General features: G+C 42.0%; 3 protein-coding genes across 3 annotated transcripts; 2 read left to right on the plus strand and 1 right to left on the minus strand.

The window, feature by feature from the left end:
* Positions 1 to 320: 320 nt before the first annotated feature.
* Positions 321 to 3928, minus strand: LOC135606267 (acyl-coenzyme A oxidase 2, peroxisomal-like). The gene is made up of 7 exons (XM_065097253.1): positions 3422 to 3928; positions 2516 to 2631; positions 1523 to 2406; positions 1271 to 1450; positions 1013 to 1179; positions 709 to 832; positions 321 to 621 (listed from the first exon to the last, which is right to left on the minus strand). Exons 1-7 carry the CDS (start codon positions 3901 to 3903, stop codon positions 466 to 468), a joined length of 2109 nt encoding a protein of 702 aa, XP_064953325.1. The 5' UTR covers positions 3904 to 3928; the 3' UTR covers positions 321 to 465.
* A 7405-nt stretch (positions 3929 to 11333) lies between these two features.
* LOC135606268 (probable trehalose-phosphate phosphatase 6) lies at positions 11334 to 13601 on the plus strand. The gene is made up of 11 exons (XM_065097254.1): positions 11334 to 11581; positions 11661 to 11801; positions 11894 to 11965; positions 12058 to 12156; positions 12303 to 12356; positions 12456 to 12557; positions 12651 to 12728; positions 12812 to 12881; positions 12971 to 13041; positions 13125 to 13217; positions 13303 to 13601. Exons 1-11 carry the CDS (start codon positions 11444 to 11446, stop codon positions 13381 to 13383), a joined length of 999 nt encoding a protein of 332 aa, XP_064953326.1. The 5' UTR covers positions 11334 to 11443; the 3' UTR covers positions 13384 to 13601.
* Positions 13602 to 16400: 2799 nt separating this feature from the next.
* LOC103976710 (uncharacterized) lies at positions 16401 to 18196 on the plus strand. Its single transcript, XM_009392014.3, has one exon. It carries the CDS (start codon positions 16717 to 16719, stop codon positions 17803 to 17805), a length of 1089 nt encoding a protein of 362 aa, XP_009390289.2. The 5' UTR covers positions 16401 to 16716; the 3' UTR covers positions 17806 to 18196.
* Positions 18197 to 19523: the final 1327 nt, after the last annotated feature.

Consider the following 19523-nt stretch of genomic DNA (forward strand, 5'->3'; position numbering starts at 1 on the left):
ATCTTCTTGCTGGTTTCTCATTTTATGCTTTAGATTTATTTCCAATGATTCAGTTAGATCACTTTTGACACTTACTATGTGAAATAGGAGCTGCAAAACAAGCCAAATCATTACAGCTACATCATATAAAGTGAGTTACCATTGCTCTGAATTAGAGACATTCTAATGTAAAACCTGGTGATTCTTAATCATTCAACTACTTGCTTTCTTCTACCAGGTTTATGAACACACAAGTATTTGCAGGAGAAACCACATGGACATCTGACAAATTGACCAGTATTTGCAGGAGAAAACACATCAACATCTGACAAGTTGACATGTAAACAGTAACAAATGCATCTTATCTCGCATCTCTTTTTGACAATTAAGCTAAGTATCAATTGTTTTACATCCATGGCAAAATGAAGCTTATTAACTTAACACTACTGTTCACCATATTGAATTGGGTATTTTTCATGTTCTGAACTAGAATCCTATGTATTGTGTGTAGTGTGAGTATGCTTCTGATGACATTCCAATTGGTGCCCGAGTCGCAATATCTGGGAGATCAAATGCATCAATTAGTTCTCTGGCAACACCCCTCACTTGGAAACTTAGGTATTCTGTCAGCTTGTGAATGGCCTGCATCAAACACCGAGATTAGTATAAACTAAATGTGAAATCGCAAACGATAATGCGAGCTCAAAAGCAGAATCTTGCAAAGCTTACCTTGGCTTTGTTGGGAGCCACATAATCTACATTCCGATATGTCCCAATGTCGTTCCAGATTCGATCCAACGCGTACAGATCACACACTAGCTTCAGAACATCCTTTGTTTTCTTATCAGGGCAGCTGGAGTGGAAAAACGAGATGTTAGTTACAAACTTTTATGAATCGTAACATCGATGAGGGACAGCCGGCTGAAACATCACGACTCTTGGTGCCAAACTTAGAACAAGATGATTCAAACTGAAGAACATTCTCTACGATTTCCAAGGAAATCATGCAGATAGGATAAACTAAAGAACCCACCTCTGCACTGCCTCGATGAACTTCGCAAGGATAACAGACTCAATGTGCGATTCTGCAAGTGTCAAAAGATGATTTAAACATCTGTTCCATGCACCAAATCCCCCGAGTGTTTGGCTGTGCTTCTGAAGCCGCATAGCAACGCTTTGAAGTAGTCGAGAGGTTCGATACTGAATGAAGAAGCTTGTGAGTAGCTAATTAATGAGATGAAACACTATCACAAGAAACATGTCACACTGGAAGTATGAAAGTGCAGCTGACCCGAAAAGCATCCAGTTGGAAGCTAGGATTCCGCAAATGATCTGTTCCTTCCCACCGAGCAGTGACTGGATTCGACTGTGACAAATATGAAGCCATAGAATCTCTCAAGTAGTTCCATGTTACTGCAAGGGTCCCTCCTTGAAACTTCTCTCTATATTGCTTTAAGAGGTCTGCTGCAACCTGCAATAAAGGATAAGAAATGCTCAAAACACACCACCATTAGACAAATACTGTGCAAGTTGGAGTTGTTACCTGTTGCAGCAGAACTGTGTTGTCCCCTTCAAAAGTTTGAAATATATCATGGTCATTCCGCAGGATGCCAAACCGATTCACAGCAGCATAACCATGGCCGCCACAAGCTTCCCGGCATGTGCTAATAGATTTAGCTGTATATGATGTCACGTAAGCTTTCAGACCAGCCGAAAGACAATGGACATCGCTAACAACAGCATCATCATGTGCCTTCTTCATTTCGGAATACTTGTCCACCAAGTGAAGTGTTGCAAAGTGGAAGGCATATGCGGATGCCAGCATAGGCATGAGCTTGTGCTGCTGAGATTGGTAATCCAGTATGGAGACCTCTGGCTCCTTCGGAGGTCCAAATTGCTGGCGAAGCAGAGAATATCTCACGGCGATAGTAACTGCAATCTTGAGAATACCTACAGAGGAATATGCAAGGGCAACTCTACCTCCAACAAGCTCCCCTAGAGTAGCTGCAAATCTTTTATTGATAGTCGGAAGACTACTCGTGTACTTTCCGTCGCGTGAGACATCTCCAAATCGGTTGAGTAGGTTATCTCGAGGAATTCTCACGGAACGAAACCTCAAAGCACCATTATCTACCCCATTCAAGCCAACTTTGTGACCGCAATCATGAATCTCGATCCCAGGAAGAACTGAGTGGGAATTGAGATCTCTGATCGGGACGACGAAAGCGTGAATACCCATATCTGCAGAATCTCCCCCCTTACCTTGGAGAGGCAAAATCAACCTTGCAAAAACAGTAGCAAACTTTCCATGAACTGCAGCATTGCCAATCCACCACTTTATCGCCCCATCATTTGGTGTGTCGATCACAAACTCATCGGTAACAGGATCGAAGGTAGCTGTAGTCTGCAAGCCTTGAACATTGGAGCCTGTTCACAAAATATAAACTGTAACTTCGTGCCGCACTATCAAAATCTCACAAGAAGTAAAATCACATAGTTCTAAAATGAATACACCAAATCGATGCTTGACGGTTACCGTGGTGAAGTTCTGTCATAGCAAAACAACCAGGATAATCCAAATTGTCGATTCCATCGAAGTACTTATCCTTGTGCTTCTTTGTTCCTAAATTTAGTACTGATCCTCCCCAGAGGCTGCATTTGGAAGAAGCTTAAAGTCAATGTAAGAAAAGGCAGCAGCAGTTAATCACAAAAGAAGTAGATCCCTGATTCAATTAAATAAAATGTCAAAACAGTTGTTTTTAGCCTATTGATTGACAACAATAACTTCCGATTCGGCCATGTATCATGGGCAATTTATCCCTTTCATGCTAGCCAAAGAATATTTCTTTATGCCTTTCATCCATGTTCTTCCGATTTTAGAAAAAAATATATATACAGTACTTTCTAGTACAAGGAGTAAGAAGTCTTAGAATTCAGAAGGTTACCGGACAAAATAGGATAGGGTTTGAAGACATTGATAACAGTTTTTGGGCAAAGGGATGATAGGGTAGAACCAGTTTTGATTATGATATTAACAAAACATTACAGTGCAAAACAAACAAAGTAGAACTGTATGTTCATAGAATATGCAATTCAATCCAAAGCAGGTATTATGGACTCACTATGCACATATTGTATTTTAATTCCATTTAATAAAATTTATCAGAGAAGCGCTGATCTTTATCTTGAAACAGGATCCCTAGGCATTTGGAATCGCCAAGATTTTGACTTGGGATCAATCATGTCCTCTGATCCACAATATTCACATCAGATAAGAGAGAGAGAGAGAGAGAGAGAGAGAGAGCGCCAACCGAAAACCTAGAAAGCGATTCGAGAAAGAAGGTTACCAAATTAATTCACCTGTTTCTGGTAACAAAGGAAAGATCATACTTGAAGTCACGATCGCATAAAAAAAAAAGGATTTTTTTGGCAAGAGATTGACCTGTACTGGACCCCCATCTTGATGCCCAGAGAGATGTCGATCGCCCCGGCGGCCTCCATGATGGCGAAGTAGACGGAGGGGTCCTCGAGGACGTACCGGAGGGGCCGGATACCGGCGTCGCGGACGAGGCCGGCGAGTTGGCGCATACAGAGCTCGCGGTGGTCGGCGGTGGAGATCTCCACCGGGGTCTGGAGGTCCGGCCGCGACCGGAAAAAGTCGAACACCCTCATCTGGATCTCATGGTGCTGGCCCCTCAAATAAGCCGCCAGCTCCGGGCCGCTCGCCTCCACCTTCCGCCCCCGCCCCCTTCCAGAGCTGCAGGGCATGAGCGCGAGCTCGCCGCCACCGGGGGAGACAAGGGAGGGCTGGTAGAGGTGGAGGGAGAGCAGGCGTAGGCGGCGGAGCGCCGGCGATTCGTTTCCTTGGGACGTCGTCGCCGCCGTCATCATCGCCTTCGTCTTCGTCGTCGTCGGTTGATCCATCCTTCTTCCGGGAAGAAAGAGGGTCGGCCTGCAGGAGGAGGCACGTTTATAACGACACGGGAGGAGGCGTGACGCTCTGGTAAGGGTCAGTCAACGTACACGTGGAATGTGCCTACTGGTGGACCGACGGGGAATCCCTTACTAGATTGGCTTTCATGACGTGGTTGTGATGTGGAGGCATGCGTTTGGGATAAAGATGGGCACTTTGGTGGGATATTATGACTGCGACCGCATGTGGCTATCAACGGTCAATCAAAGCGGAGCGTCCGAATCCGACGGCTTCTAAATCCTATTGCACCGAGTTGACGTAACTCGTCGAATGAGGTGTTCGCATGAACTTCCGACGTGCAAATCGTCAGCCTTATCCATTGATAATTATATTGTCTTTTACTATAGAGCTACAAACAAAGCTGTTGTCGATCCACATCAGCAAATAAGGCATTTTATCCTCCCTTTTTTGCCCTTTCCTATTAAAATGCAAAAGAAAATCCATTGTGCGTACTGAATCTTGCATTTATTAATTACTCCTGTGCAAAAACAATATCTTTTGTGATTGTGTGAAATTAATTAATGTAATAGATTGAAGATTTGTAGCCAACATTGTCCCCATATTGATTAAGCCATTAGCAACGAGTAAAAAATTATGTTAGATTTTATGAATATAAATTATAATTAATTTTAACATTAGATTATATCGTTCTCCATAAATGACACAAAATATTTTCACTATGTAAGTGTCACAAAATATAAATTATAAATCAAGAAGACTTTTGGCATCTAAATGTAATATAAAATATGTAATAAAATTTATCTGTGAACAAGGGATTATACGAAATATTGGAAGAAAGAGGGTAGAATTGATGGATATGATGATTAAAAGAAAATTAAATATTATTGACTTATAATAGATTAAATTAGTAGGAAAAAACATCTAAAAAGATGATGGTATGAATACTTATAAATAAAAAATTTATAATTAATGAAGATTTTAACTGTTATATATAGAAATATACAACTTAGATAAAAGGAGTGAATAAAAGAATATTCATGAGAGTATAATCCTATATTTTATCATTCTATATGATGTTAACTCATGCTTTAAAAAGAAAATTAAATATTTGATTACCTAAAAGACTAGTCATAATATTAATTTTTTTTCTCATTGAATAGATAAATAATGTTATGTATAATAAATCTACCGAAAACTTGACAGATTAGCATTGACTAATGGTATTAGATGTTTTCTATTAAAAATAAAAAAAATATAATAGAAAATTTTACTATAACTAAATGATGAAATTTCAAAAATGATAAATTATTTTTTTTAAAAAATTATAGAATGGGAGGAAAAAAAAAAAAGAAGGAGGTTTGATACTCAAATAAGGATAGTAACATTCGGTGGACCATGATAGAAGTGTGATTAGGGGATTAAGAGTAGAGGTACAAATTTAAGAAAAGAGTTCATGATGATGTGAGGAAGTTTAAATTTTAATTATTAATAAAATATTATACTTTAAATATTACTAAAGTGAATAAAGATGAAATAAATAAATATAAATTAGAAAAAAGGGCAAAATAGCTATCGGTGTGGAAAGGTATAAAATTTATAATAATTTTTATTAATAAATTAATTACTAAAGATAGAGAAAATTATATATGTAGAAGTGCTAAAGTTACGAAAAGAAAGAATAGAGCTTTAGGTACTATGAGATTTATCGAGGATGAATATATAAAATTAATATTAATGATGACATGATTTTTTAATAAAGAAATTTAATAAATATTTCTAAAAATCATTCGGCATTAAATATATATAATAGTAGTATATTTAATGATCATGAATTTATTAGTAAGATAAAGTAGGTGAGGTTAAGGAAGCATCGAAGAAGATAAAAGTAGGTAAGAGTATGAGACCTAATGACATAAATAGTTTAATTGATTAATTTATTTAATAAAATATTAAGATGTAAAAAAATAGTAATAGTATTAATTTTTAAGAATATGAGTGAAATCTAAAACTGTTCTAATAACAAAGAAATTAAAATTACGGGTAATAATATAAGACTTCGGATAAGAATGATAGAAAGTCAAATAAGGCGTAAAATAATATTTTCAAAAATAAAATTAGTTTTATGATTAACGATTGAAGCCATTAATTCATTAAGATAGTTAATGAAACAAAATATAGAGAAGAAGAAATATTTTCATATGGTCTTATTGATTCAGTTCTTCAAGATTTGTTATTGTGTGTTTTATTAAAAAAAATATTTCTATTAGTTATATCAATATTGTAAAGCATATGTACAAGTCACATAACATAAAAGCTAGAATGAGCGTATATAGTGAATTGTCTATTTAAGAATATACTTTAAATCATTACTTTTTTATATTAATTATAAATGAACGTAAGTAATTTTCATAATAAATCTTCTTAGTGTATTTATCTGCCGATTATATTATTTAATTTATGAGAGTTTTAATAAAAATTAATTTTAAATATTAGTCATAGATATAAATTTTGGAAAGCAAGATTTAAAATTAAGTAGGACTAAGGCTTAATATATGAGATATAGTTTTATTAATATTAAGCGTAGACATGATAATCGAATAAAGTTAGACATGGAAGAAATTTTATAAGTAAAAAAATTTGAATATCTTGGATCAATTGATTAAGGATGAATATAAAATTAAAAAAGATTGATATTTAAAAAAAATAATTTAATAAATATTAAAAAAATTAAACCTTAAATATAAATGCTAGTTGTAGGCTTAATAATAATAAATTTATTAGTAAGATAGAGCGAGTGAGATTAGAGAAGCATCGAAAAGTAGATAGTAAGTGTGAGACCTAATGACAGAAAAAGTTTAGTTGATTAATTTATTTAATAAAATATTAAGATGTAAAAAAGTATTAATAGATTAATTTATAAGAATAAAAGTGAAATCTAACACTGTTCTAATCATAAAGAAATTAAAATTATAGGTAATATTATAAGACTTTGGGTGAGAGTGATACAAAGTCAAATAAGATGTGAAGTATTATTTTCAAAAATAAATTCGGTTTTATGATTATACAATTGACGATCAAAGCTATTTATTTATTAAGATAGTTAATGAATAAAATATATATAGAAGGAGAAATATTTTCATATGGTTTTATTGATTCAAAAAAATATTTTTATTAGTTATATCAACATTACAAAAGATATGTGCGACTCACCTGACATAAAAGTTAGAATGAGTATATCCAGTGATTTTTCTATTAGTATAATACTATATTAAGGATTTACATTAAGTCATTACTTTTTATATTAATTATAACTGAATGTAACTAATATTCATAATAAATATTCATGGTGTATTTATCTGCCGATGATATTATTTAATTTATGAGAGTTTTAATAAAATTAATCTTAAATATTAGTCATAGATATAAATTTTGGAAAGTAGGATTTAAAATCAATGAGGACTAAGGCTTGATATATGAGATATAGGTTTAGTAATATTAGGAGTAGACATGAGAATCTAATAAAGTTAGAGAGTTTTATGTGATTATCGGTTCTCTCTTAGTTTAAAGAATTATATAAAACTATTGTTAGATCAATTATACTTTATAAATTCCAGTGTTTGGTAATTAAAAATAATAATAATATATATACAATAACAAAAAAAAGTTTACTAAACTGAATCACTGTTTTCACAGATGTGATGAAGATCACTGATTCTTTCCAAATAGTAGTCTGCATGCCTCAGGAGAAGATAAGGTATGAAGATAGATAGAAAGGTTCAGATGGCTGTATGCCTTTCCATTCGTAGGCTTCAACTCTTAAGTAGAACAATTTCTTTTATGAAAGCAGATTCTGAGGTTTACTTTAATGCCTCGTCTGGTTTATGATCTAGCATTGTGTGGCAGGCTGATGGCAGCAAACTGGCATCACAGTTCTCATGGAGATCGGACCAAGAAAAAGAGATTTGGATGGATCCCTTCTTTGCTTACACGATTCATGATAATTATGCCCCCATTATTCTAGTGAAACAAGGATCCATGGCAAGAGGCATGGTGTTGTTTATGAGTTGACTTAATTTGGCTTGTGATGTATTCAGTGTTTGGATCAGAAAGAAAGATCATGAATCCATCAGAAGTAATAGCTTTATTAGTGTTGTTGTACTTGCTAACCAGTGATCCAACTGAAGAGAGAGAATAAAAGCCGCTTGGCAGTGGTGATTCATTCGTAGGAGAGCTCGAGAGAAGGCCATCGACTTGCAACCGAACCATGAAACGCGTCTGAAACTTTGATCGCGTAGTTATTCTCGGGCTTAATCCTTGATGGTCGAGAAAGGCCGGACTTAGGCCTGCTTCCATGGGTCTTTCTCTCATCGATCAAACACCACACTGCTCCTTGCCTTGACCCATGGTCAATGGAAGACTTCAGCATAGGCTTTGAGACCCACTCTTCATGTCTCCGTTCTGCGGGAACAGAGAACTTATTGAGACGTATGTGAACAGTGTTCCACCAGAGACTTGGAAGTCAAAGTGAGGTGACGGTCGACAAGACGTCAAAGTCAACAGTCGATTTGTACGTGCCCGAAAGCTACAGGAGGACTGCCTCTTTTACTTACCACCCTTCTTCTTCTTCTTCTTCTTCGCAGCCATGACACTGTTTTTTGCTACCCTCACCAAAGTTTCTTGCTCGACAGTAGTCTACGAAGAACACCGGACCACGGGATTTGGCTTCTTGAGGTGGATCGTACAGTGAAGATTTCTCTAGTCATTGCTAAGTGTTTCTTTTTTCCATCGGGTTAATTAATGTGTGCCAACAGTTATATGTTTTCGTTACGGGAGAGTGAGTCCACGAAGAATTCAGTGGCATTAGTAGCAGTCTGTTCTTCCTGCTCCGGAGACAGGGAGAGATAGAAGGCAACATACTGTGTTAGCTTGGTTTACGTGTTAGACCTGCCTCCTAATTCGAAGATCGTGGGGTCCGCATGAGACCAACCATTCGGAGCATCGACAGCTGCCAGTTAGAAGCCAGGTAAGGCGATGTATATTCTATTTGGAGGAGACGGGGAAGAAACAGTACATACGACACCGCAAAATCTTACGTGACGGCGGGACCCACAGGAAAAGAAGATGAGGGGGGGCAGGGGTGGGTGGGGGTAAAAAGGAAAAGAAAAGAAAAGCGATCACCGACCGTTCCCTCCTCGGATCACGAGCCCGGGCCCCACAGCGGATCAACGTGGTGCCATTCCCGGGGATGTCGTTTGGGTGTCGCTTAAAAGTTGGTTGTTCGGTCGCCCCTTTATTTCTCCTAAAGGATGGCATTGACTTTGACTCCAAACTTACACCACGGGGGCGGTGGAAAGTGATGCTTTGATGCAGGGGGACATTACCCGGTAGCATTCTTACCGCAGAGCAAATATAGAGTCGAGTGATCTAAAAGCATATAAATTACTAGTTCACGTTCTTCTTCCTTCTCTTCTTTGGAATATATTATTACTACATCAACCAACGTTGGACTCATGTGAAGGAAGGAAGAGTAGAAAATGTGTGGTCGATGGATACATAGGCCACAAACCTTAATGTTGGCGTGCTTCGTAGAGTAGCATTGGACATGTGAGTGATGGAAATGCAGGCATGCAGTCAGCACACTAACACAGCCCAAGATGACAAAGGGAAAAAACCAATATAGTTAGAAAAGCTGTCGATCCTTAGGAAGACGAATACGAGAAAAATAATAAATGGGTATGGCTCTCATGAGTACATGTCTGACTTGACATGACCCTTTACACCAAGGCATGTGGACATTGCTCTTGTGTCTCCAAGGGACCACCTTATTAATACAAAGAGAATATATACATTTATATGTATATATATATAGAGAGAGAGAGAGGGAGAGACAGAGACAGAGACAGAGACAGAGACATAGATAGAGAGAGATGAGACAAGTGTCGAGAGCATGGGCAAGTTTTGTTTCCGAGTGATTTTATTAACGAAGGGTGTAGTGTCTGCACCGACCAGAAGGACTTTGGGGTAGGGAGAGACCGAGTTCTCCGTCTCCTGAGAGAAAAGAGAACGAGAGGGTCGATCGGGAAAGGCATGGAAAAGGTGATGGTCGCAGGCATTTGTACATCCTACGGACAGCTTTCTCGCTTCTCAGATCTTGCATGCACGCAATGCCAACGTAAAGTTCTCCCTTTGTTCTCCCTTGGAAGTAAAATATACGTATATATGTACCCATGTCATCACCGTCGATGGAGTCGTATATCATCAGAAACTCAGACAAAGTTTTCGCCTTCTTTATACTATGGAAAATGTTCTTTTCAGAGATCGAGCAAAGCTTTTTCATGACAAGGAAGGCTGCGAGCGATACCCAAACACTCGAGTTTCGAGTGGAAGAACATGAGATTATTCTGTGCACTCTCGGTTCTACAATGCATCCGTATATACACGTTCAAGCATCTCTCGTCTTAAGCATGCGCTCGAGCTTCGAAGACTCTTCGTTTTGCTTTTGTCGGAAGAAGAAGTTGGTTTCGAAGACTCACTCGGCAAGGATTTGCAAGCCACGAACATTTCTAGGAACTTCCCCAGCTCGACTTTGACGGTGACCGAGTCCGAGACTTCACACAGGGAAATTACACCTTGTTAATGTAGCCATCAAGAACCCATCTAGAAGTTCTTCCACGCTCTTCACCTACTCCTCCCCTCCATTTATTTATGCACCTCCACATGGTCTATTTCTCTTCCAAATCCAATGGGCACATCGCATGTGCATATATTCTTCTTTCTTTCGCCATCCAAGTTGAATCTCCTACCACTGTAATTACCTTGGCAATCACCTTCATTTCAAACCACATTAAGTTTTGTAGATTGGCAAATCGAGATGGGAGAAAGAAGTTGAACACATGTAATTGCTGCGAGTAGGCCTGTGAGGGGAAGCTGGTTTCGTGAGCAGCCCACAGTGGAAGCAAAAGCCACGGGCGTTGGCTCAGTTTGGGAATCATCCCTTTTTCTTCCCGCCCAAAAAAATAATAATAATAAAACCCCATATATATTTTATAAAAGTTTGGTGGAAGTCACGGGAGTGGTTTCAGATCAGCCGTGTGTGCCGCAGCAGGGAATTGGACGTGTAACCGACGTGTCGTCTAGTCACGGGCTGACATCGCGGGCCCGTCTTACGTGGACCGTTCAGCTGGTGCTGGAGATCCCGGGAGGCAGCCGGAACGTGCGCTCTCGACCAGGGCCGCCAAGCGAACGCCAAGCGAAGAGGTGGGGCCCTGATCTACGGGGCTCTTCGTCGCACTGGGTCCCGCGAGGTTTCTTTCTTGCGGCTGCTGAGTTGGGGCCGTCTCACGGTGCGTTGTCGCGTCCCATGCAACTCCCGACCCCCTTGCACGCTATATAAATGCCCGCCAATGGGGAGTCTTCCTCGACCCAACACTTCTTCCTTCCTTCTCCTCGTTCTGTGGTGCTCTCTGGAACGTAGAAACAGAGGGGGTAACAAGAGAACCGAAGAGTCTGTGCGTGATTTCTATCAAGGAGATGGGGAAGCAGAATGTGATAGTCCCGGATCAGTGGGTTGACTCCATGCGGGCCTCCTCCCCTACTCACGCCAAGGCGGCCGCCGTGCTCTCCGGTTCCCAGGAAGCCTCCCACGACGACGAGTACCACAAATGGGTGGTAAGTTTTCTGGCCTCACTGATCCAACAAGACCGTCTTCTACGCGAACGAGACGCTGATTCGGTGAAATTGTGCGCAGAAACAGTACCCTTCGGCGTTGAGCAACTTCGACGACATCTTCGCCGCATCCAAGGGGATCCAGATCGTGATGTTCCTCGACTACGACGGGACTCTGTCTCCCATCGTAGACGACCCTGATCGTGCCTTCATGTCCGACGCAGTATGCTCACTCTCATCATGAACTGTTGTGCTATTCCTCTGTTTCTTCTCTGCAATTACCTAAACTCACAATCTATACTATATCGCATCCAGATGAGAGAGGTGGTGAGAGATGCAGCGAGGCACTTTCCAACTGCGATCGTAAGCGGAAGATGCAGAGATAAGGTGCATTCCTGTTTCTCATCTCTCGCTGGATGAAGCTAGTGTGTCTTTACCCCCTTTTTTAACTCCATGGGACTGCGTTGCTTGATGTGTAGGTGTTTCGCTTTGTACGATTGAGGGAGTTGTACTACGCTGGAAGCCACGGCATGGACATAAAAGGGCCGAGTAAGACAACCAAACACACAAAAGCTAAGGTGACTCTCTCTCTCTCTCTCTCTCTCTCTCTCTCTCTCTCTCTCTCTCTCTTTCTGCGTGTGTGTTTCTCTCTCATCCCAAGAAGACACTATCTAGCAGCTACTACAGTCAAGTGTTTACCGATCTATTCTTTTACTCTATGCAGAGGAAAGGTGTTTTATGTCAACCAGCCAGTGAGTTCCTGCCCATGATAGATGAGGTGAGTTCTGCTCATGATCGAGCATCCTCCTTTTGTTCTTACGAACATATATATTCCCTGTACCAGCTGTACTGATCAGTTTATTCTCTTTCTCTTTAGGTATATAAAACATTGTTGCAGAAAACAGAGCTCTTCCCAGGATCCAGAGTCGAGAACAACACATTCTCTTTGTCGGTTCACTACCGATGTGTCGATGACAAGGTAGATATACGTATAAATCGGTCACCACCATTTGGACCATATTCGTTTCATTGTTCATTACATAGCGTCACTGCCTCTCTGAATTAATGCCAGATATTGAGCTCATTATTCGAGATGGTTGAATCGGTGCTCGAAGACTACCCTGAACTCCGGCGCACCTCTGGAAAAAAGGTACAGCATATCTCGAATTGTTTAACCGGATTCCACTCATCTACATGTTTGCATGGATATGAATCGATTGCTCTGTCGCTCAGGTGTTGGAGATTCGCCCGAGTATTAATTGGGACAAAGGGAAGGCCCTCGAGTTCTTGTTGGAGTCTCTTGGTAAGCTCAAGACAGAGATCTCATCGCATCTCGCACGCTTGACTCCGGCAGAACACCTCGTGCTCAATGAGCTATTCTTTGATCTGCAGGATTCGGCGACAGAACCGATGTGTTTCCGGTGTACATAGGAGACGATTGCACTGATGAAGATGCTTTCAAGGTGTTGTGTTATTTGCTTGTTATCTTTGTCAGACCGCGTGTCGATCGAATCACCGGGTACTCATAAGATGATCCATGATTCAGGTTTTGCGTGACAGAGGACAGGGTGCGGGCATTCTTGTGTCCGATATCCCAAAGAAAACACACGCATCCTACTCGCTCCGAGAGCCGGCAGAGGTGAGCATCAGCTTCATGGTTAGACCAAGCTTTCCCACACGAATGCTACGGTTGATAATACCATTTCCTCGAATGGTGTTCGCAGGTTAAGGAATTCTTGAGCCGCCTGGTGGAGTGGAAACGCCTCCCTTCCTCCAAGAACAAATACAAGGATGCCATGAGCTAAGATCGAAGCTATGAGGATGCTTTAGTCATGAACACAAGGAAGTCTCTTCTGTTTCTTTTTCCTAGCTTTTCTGAATCCTTTTCTCCTCTGTGCGGGAAAGGCAGAGAGAGAGAGAGAGAGAGAGAGAGAGAGAGAGAGAGAGAGAGAGACCATTTAGAACTGGTCTTCTTGCCATGGATTGTGACTATTGTTAATGTACAAGAAGATTGCAATGTAAAGTGTTGTGTGACAACAAGGAATCGTTCTTCCCAGACTCTCGGACGCCAACTAATGAATGCTATAACTAGTCAAAGCTTTCCGAGGGAATCATTTCGAGTTCCGCTGTACATGATAGACTAGTTCTCATGAGGAACTTTTTCCTGTTAATTCTAATGACTAGTGCTATATAAATCACTGTCACCCACATAAAGATGACCTTATAGGTGAACATGATTCAAGGTAAAAGATGTAGGTTGCACCATGAATGTATCCCACAATGCAACAGCCTTCGTGCATTCTGTTCTCAGTCCTCTTCACCACATAAGCTTCTTCATCTCTTTGCTTTGGAATCCTAAGTCCCAAGCTAAGAGAACAGTGCTGCACTCCATGCTTCTTCACATCTGTGCTTCATCAACCCACAAACATCTTGTATGACCTTCACCTTGGGATTTTTGTTGCTGCCAAAATGGGGGGCAGGTAATGGCATTAATCTGGACCAACCACTGTGTTTACACTGATACTTGGTACCGGTAATGGAGGAGCTATGCTTGTGAAAGGGCATCATGGACTAATCCGATGGGCGCCAACCTTAAAAAGAGGGTCTGCAACTTCTGCTAACTTTCGAGGGAAAAAAGGAAGTCCAGAACTCAGAGACAACCCCACCGGTGGCACCACCTTTGATCTCAATGCAGGGGAATTGGGCTACTTTTAGTTAGGCCATGAAAGGGCAGCAGCGCAGTGCACAGCCAACACCAAACCATGTGGAAAGTGCTCCTCTTCGGTTGAGGAAGGAGTTGGAAGGCACTTAAGGCCTTCCCATCGAGCAACATCGGGGGACTTAAGTGGGATACTGACATGCCCTCTGAGACTCTTTGCCGACCGTTTCATGCGTGGAAAGCTGGTGGCCACTACATCCCATCGGGTGTCCAAATAATTGGAGGCGATCTCCCGCATCAACAACTCACCAAACAAATGAATCGATCATGAAATCTCAACGTCCTCGAGACGTGTGTGGTACTGAAAACCAAAATCTAAAAGGAAGGGAATGATGGATCATTGTAGGAGACAGTCGTCCATAGCAGGCACGTCGGAACACATGCAAGCGCGGTGGTCCTCCATGGACGCGGATGTGACTGCCTAAAGGCAGGATGATGAATTCGGAGAGTGGAGCCAGGAATCGTGATACCAAGCTTTAGGGTTAGGTTGCCGGAAGGAGGAGGCTGCATGTGGGCTGGAGCAGCAACCTCCCCCCCCCCCACCCCTTGCCATGAGAAAGCAGGCAAAGCACACATGCAGCTGAGGCATCGTCATCCGAAATGTTTCATCCTCATCCCTTACTTTCATGGAAGGAAGATGGAGGTCAAAAACGAAGGTCGTTTTAGCCGAGCATGGTCGTTCGGCAACGCCACCATGGGAACACTCTTTTGATCCTGGACAAGATTCGCGCATGTTTGGAAGAACCTCGTGAGGAGATACCTCTCCCAAACCGTTCATATTCCATGAGCCAATCATTGCTTCGTCTTCGCAAATGCAAAGTAGCTCATGCACTCGTACCTGTTGCTGCATCCATGAATCAGAATATGGACGGAGATGATTGCGGACTGGATGTCAGCACGCATTACAAAAGGCACAGTCATAAGAGATTTGACATGGCCCAGGGCAACCATCGTCCAACTTGTTGGGCCAAACCCCGCATAACATGACTCATGCACTTACATTCCTTGTTAGAATTGGATCGATTAATTCAATTAAAAACGACAATATCTTAAACATTCAGCCAATCGAGATCAACAACAAGGGCATATTTTTTCCTCTCTCTGTCTCTCTGTCTCTCTCTCTCTCTCTATATATATATGACTATTAATTAAATGGTGTGTTGCTTGATGGTTGCACCAAACTGGTGCATGGTTCAACTAATGTGAAGTTCCCAAGCTTTGTGCATGATTCAAGCCGAGCACAGTGAGAAGGTCTAAAGAGAGATGAGGAGCTCAAAAGACTGGTTGGGAGGTCGATGACGGATGTATGGGCAGGTCAAGCTGGAGGTTGCAGCTAAATGCTGCCGATGCTTCCACCAAACGAACCCACCTTACTGATCTACCAAATGTATAACAATGTTTGTTTTCATAGCACAACAAGCAAAGCTGAAAACAAAAGATTTAAGAGCTTAATTAAATCCATATCTGTGTTCTTAATGATATAAGCATAAACTGCTGAAGGTCCCAACTCTTAGGATGGATAATCTATCTGGCCACTTTCTATTTTTTCCCTTCTCCACAAGAAATGACATTAATCTAAGTGATTAATTAGCAAGTTTTCCAATTAAGTTAATCTATATATTGCTTCATGCAGAGTTCAACAATGTTAAAAAAATATTTCATGCATTATTATAAAATAATAATACATGATTTTTACTATTATTATTATTATGTATATGGCCCTCTGATTGCTTCTATAATTATAGACAATATCTGATTATAAAAGAAATATTTTATATAGAAAAGATAACTCAAATGAGAGGTGGACGTTCTTAGGAGTTATTGTCAATGTGTTATATTCAAAGGTGATTAGACCAGCAGAGATAAGTCATTTTAATTAGAGTTATCTACTTTCTTTTTGAGGTTATTCGGGTAACACGTAACCCTCTTCCTCTTCTTTGGCTCGAAGCTTTCTTCTCTCTCTATCCATGGCTTTGACCTCTTCAACTCTCCATTTGCTTCTCTCTCTTTCTCTCTCTCTCTCTCTCTCTCTCTCTCTCTCTCTCTCTGAGACTGGCTAGAATCCGAAAACCTGGTTGGTCCACCACCTCTGAAATCTAATGAGGATCTTTTTAGTGGAACTGTGAGCTCAAGTTGCCCTCTCTCTTTTAGACGTATGGTCTCTTCCTCTACTTTTCTTCCCTTGCCACTCTTTCCAGCCCTCTCTTGCACACCCAAGACAAAATCATTAAGCTTTTCCCTACCGACCATCAGAGAGATCCATGGAAAGATAAAAGTGGAACAAAGAACAAGAGAAAAAGTGATGGAGAGAAGAGGTCTCTCCCACTCCTAGATACTCTTGAACCTCTTCTTTAGCACCCTAACCATTCTATTCCACTCTACCCTTCTCTCTCTCTCTCTCTCTTCTTCCTTATCTGCCATGGATTCAAGTCACAGCGGGAGCATCCAGTCCTCGAGCAGCGGCGACAACGAAGAGTACGAATCTCGCGGTGAGTCCATGTCCTCCTTCTTAAACCTGCCACCACCAGCGCCAACAACAGCTGCTACTGCTCTCCAACGCCACCACCCTTCTTCCTCTTCCTCCTCCCTCTTTGATCCTTTGTCCGCTTACCTCGCCTCCTTCCCCTTCCCGACCCCGGAGTCCAACTCCCTCAACCTCGACTCCACATGGCCCAAGGGAATCCCATCATCTTCTCTATTATCTTACCCCACTTCCACAACCCCCGGCCCCATGATGGTCGCTCGGATCTCAGCATCAACGTCGACGAGACCCTCGTCGGTGCAACCGCAGGTGCAAGCTGATCGCCCCGCTGTCGCCCCGAGAGGCTCCAAGAAGCGGTCGAGGGCGTCGAGGCGAGCTCCGACCACCGTCCTCGCCACCGACACTTCCAATTTCCGCGACATGGTGCAACAGTTCACCGGCTTTCCGACGCCGCCCTTCACTTCCTCTCCATTCCCCCGCCCCCGCCTCGACCTTTTCAGCATGGCCGCTGCCGCCGTCCCGCCTTACCACCTCAGGCCCTTTCCCCAGAAGACGCAGACTGCGGCCTTCCCTCCCATGGCTTCCTCCTCCTCCGCACTCGAAGCTATTGCTTCTTTCGCTAGAGGTACTCTTTCCAATATAAACCTACCTATAACCACCACCGCAACAAGTTCTTCGAGTAGCTCGACTTCAAGTTCCGCCGGGAAGTGCCAATTATCGATCGTTGATGCTCGACCTTCAAAACCTGTGCTCGACATGCAAAGCGCAAATCTCGTCTCCCAACCCCTCCTCCAATCCCAAGCTGCTCCCAAGATCAATTCACACGCCTTGCCCGCCTTCGGAGCTGCGCCGCACGGGACTCCAGACTACACCATGGGTGGCCTCGGGTGCCTCATCGCGACGGAAGGCACGAAGTCAACCGACAGAGTCGATGCCCTATCCGGCTGGGTCGGTGAGTCAGCACAAGAGAATGCAGAACAAGCCGGACTAAAGGCAGTCATCAGGAACTACAGAAATCAGGACTAGCTGAAGCCATGTAACGTCGAGCAGAGAATACAGTGGTGGATCCACGAATCCTTTCTTCGGATTGGAAGTAGGGGCAGCAAGTGGTGTGAGTGTGGGCGGAGGAGGAAGTTGATCTTTGCTGCTGCTCATCGGTTGACCGTCGTCACCAGCGGTAACCATAGATATGACGACTCTCTCTTGTTCATGTGTACATGGATTCGCTTGCATCCTTGCTTTGATCACTGTGCATCTAAAAGGACTGGTTTTGACAGCCTTGTTTGGTTTCCTCGAGTCTTTATCAAGCTAAGCTTATCCTCAAGTTCTTCTGGGTTTCCTGGCCCTCTTTCCATCGACTCCAGAAGCAGATCTTGAAGTCAAATAAATAAGCAATTTCCTGAGGGTTGATTTTTCATATTGGCAGTGATGATTTCTTCTCTCTTCAAGTTCGAGATTCTTCAGATTTATACATATATACACACTTGTTATGCTTCAGTTTAGTCTCTTCCTGTATCCTTCCTATATGATATCCGAGCAAACAACAATTTACCATACATATGCAAGCTGAGATTATACGAGTAATAGTTGTTGGATTTTCAGAATCCGACTACTATTAGATCGGATCCAAGTCGATAACTCTATAAGATACTGTCATTTACAAGATCACATGAAAAATAAATACGACAAACGGTATTAATCTCGAGACTATCAACTATTTTATGTTTTCTGCATTCAGCTCACGTTATATGTACAGATATATAGAGGAGAAGTTGTGCATCACCATGCAGTCACTACGTTTAGTCCCTCCCCCTTCCTCTTACGGTGGCAATCCTGGCATAGGGAGTACACCGATATGAAATCCACCATAGAATCAATGCAGTTCGTTTCGTGAAATTTGATGCTGGCATCAGTAGAGTTGCATCGGGTTTGATGCAGTGGTTGAGAGGTCATGGATTTCAATGATGCTACCACATATGCATTGGGCAGGGAGGAAAAAGTGTGAAACATCTCTGGTTGCTCATAAACAACCTGTTGATTGTTGAAAAGCCTGGCCATGGATTTTGATGAGGAAAGGGGAGAGGGGCTTTTGAGAGGGGAGACATGTGACTCAAGCTTTTGGAATCATGGTGGCCCATGCCACAAGAATAATGCGTTCTCCAGCAATGATGGCGTCCTCCCCTCCCTTCCATTTGAGGTGCAGATGAAAGCAGAGTACTTGTGGGGGGATTAAACGAGAGGGATGGGGTTGGGTTTTTGCAGCCTACCCTTTTCTTCCCTCCCTCTGAGGAGAAAGGACATGCAATCTTCAGCATCTGAGGGAGATGCTGCTGCTTTCCCATCTCAGTAGGCTTTGCAGTAGTATAACCAGCACTCATGGAGCCATTCACATGCTCTCGCTTGCAGGGCATCAATCAATCGATGGAACAGAGAATTCAGATACTCCCTTTGCTCGTGCTGTTGGCAAAACACCGAGCTTGCTGTTTATCATTTTGGGGTGTCGATCGAACAACTAACGAGGAAGGATTTGTTCTCCAAATCACTGGGTTGGATAATGCAAACCAATGCCACGAAGATGCCATAGCTCTGGTACGTATATCTTTGGATGAATGATGAGAAAAAGACTTAGTGCTACTCTTCTACTAAGGCACGAAAACACCAGCTAAAGACAAGGGGAAAGCTAATAAACCCTAGAGGGGTTTCACAAGGGCCCTGGTTGTCCCTCCTCCTCATGATGACCTGCT

Source organism: Musa acuminata, chromosome BXJ2-2 (assembly GCF_036884655.1).
Source record: "Musa acuminata AAA Group cultivar baxijiao chromosome BXJ2-2, Cavendish_Baxijiao_AAA, whole genome shotgun sequence".
Taxonomy (NCBI): domain Eukaryota; kingdom Viridiplantae; phylum Streptophyta; class Magnoliopsida; order Zingiberales; family Musaceae; genus Musa; species Musa acuminata.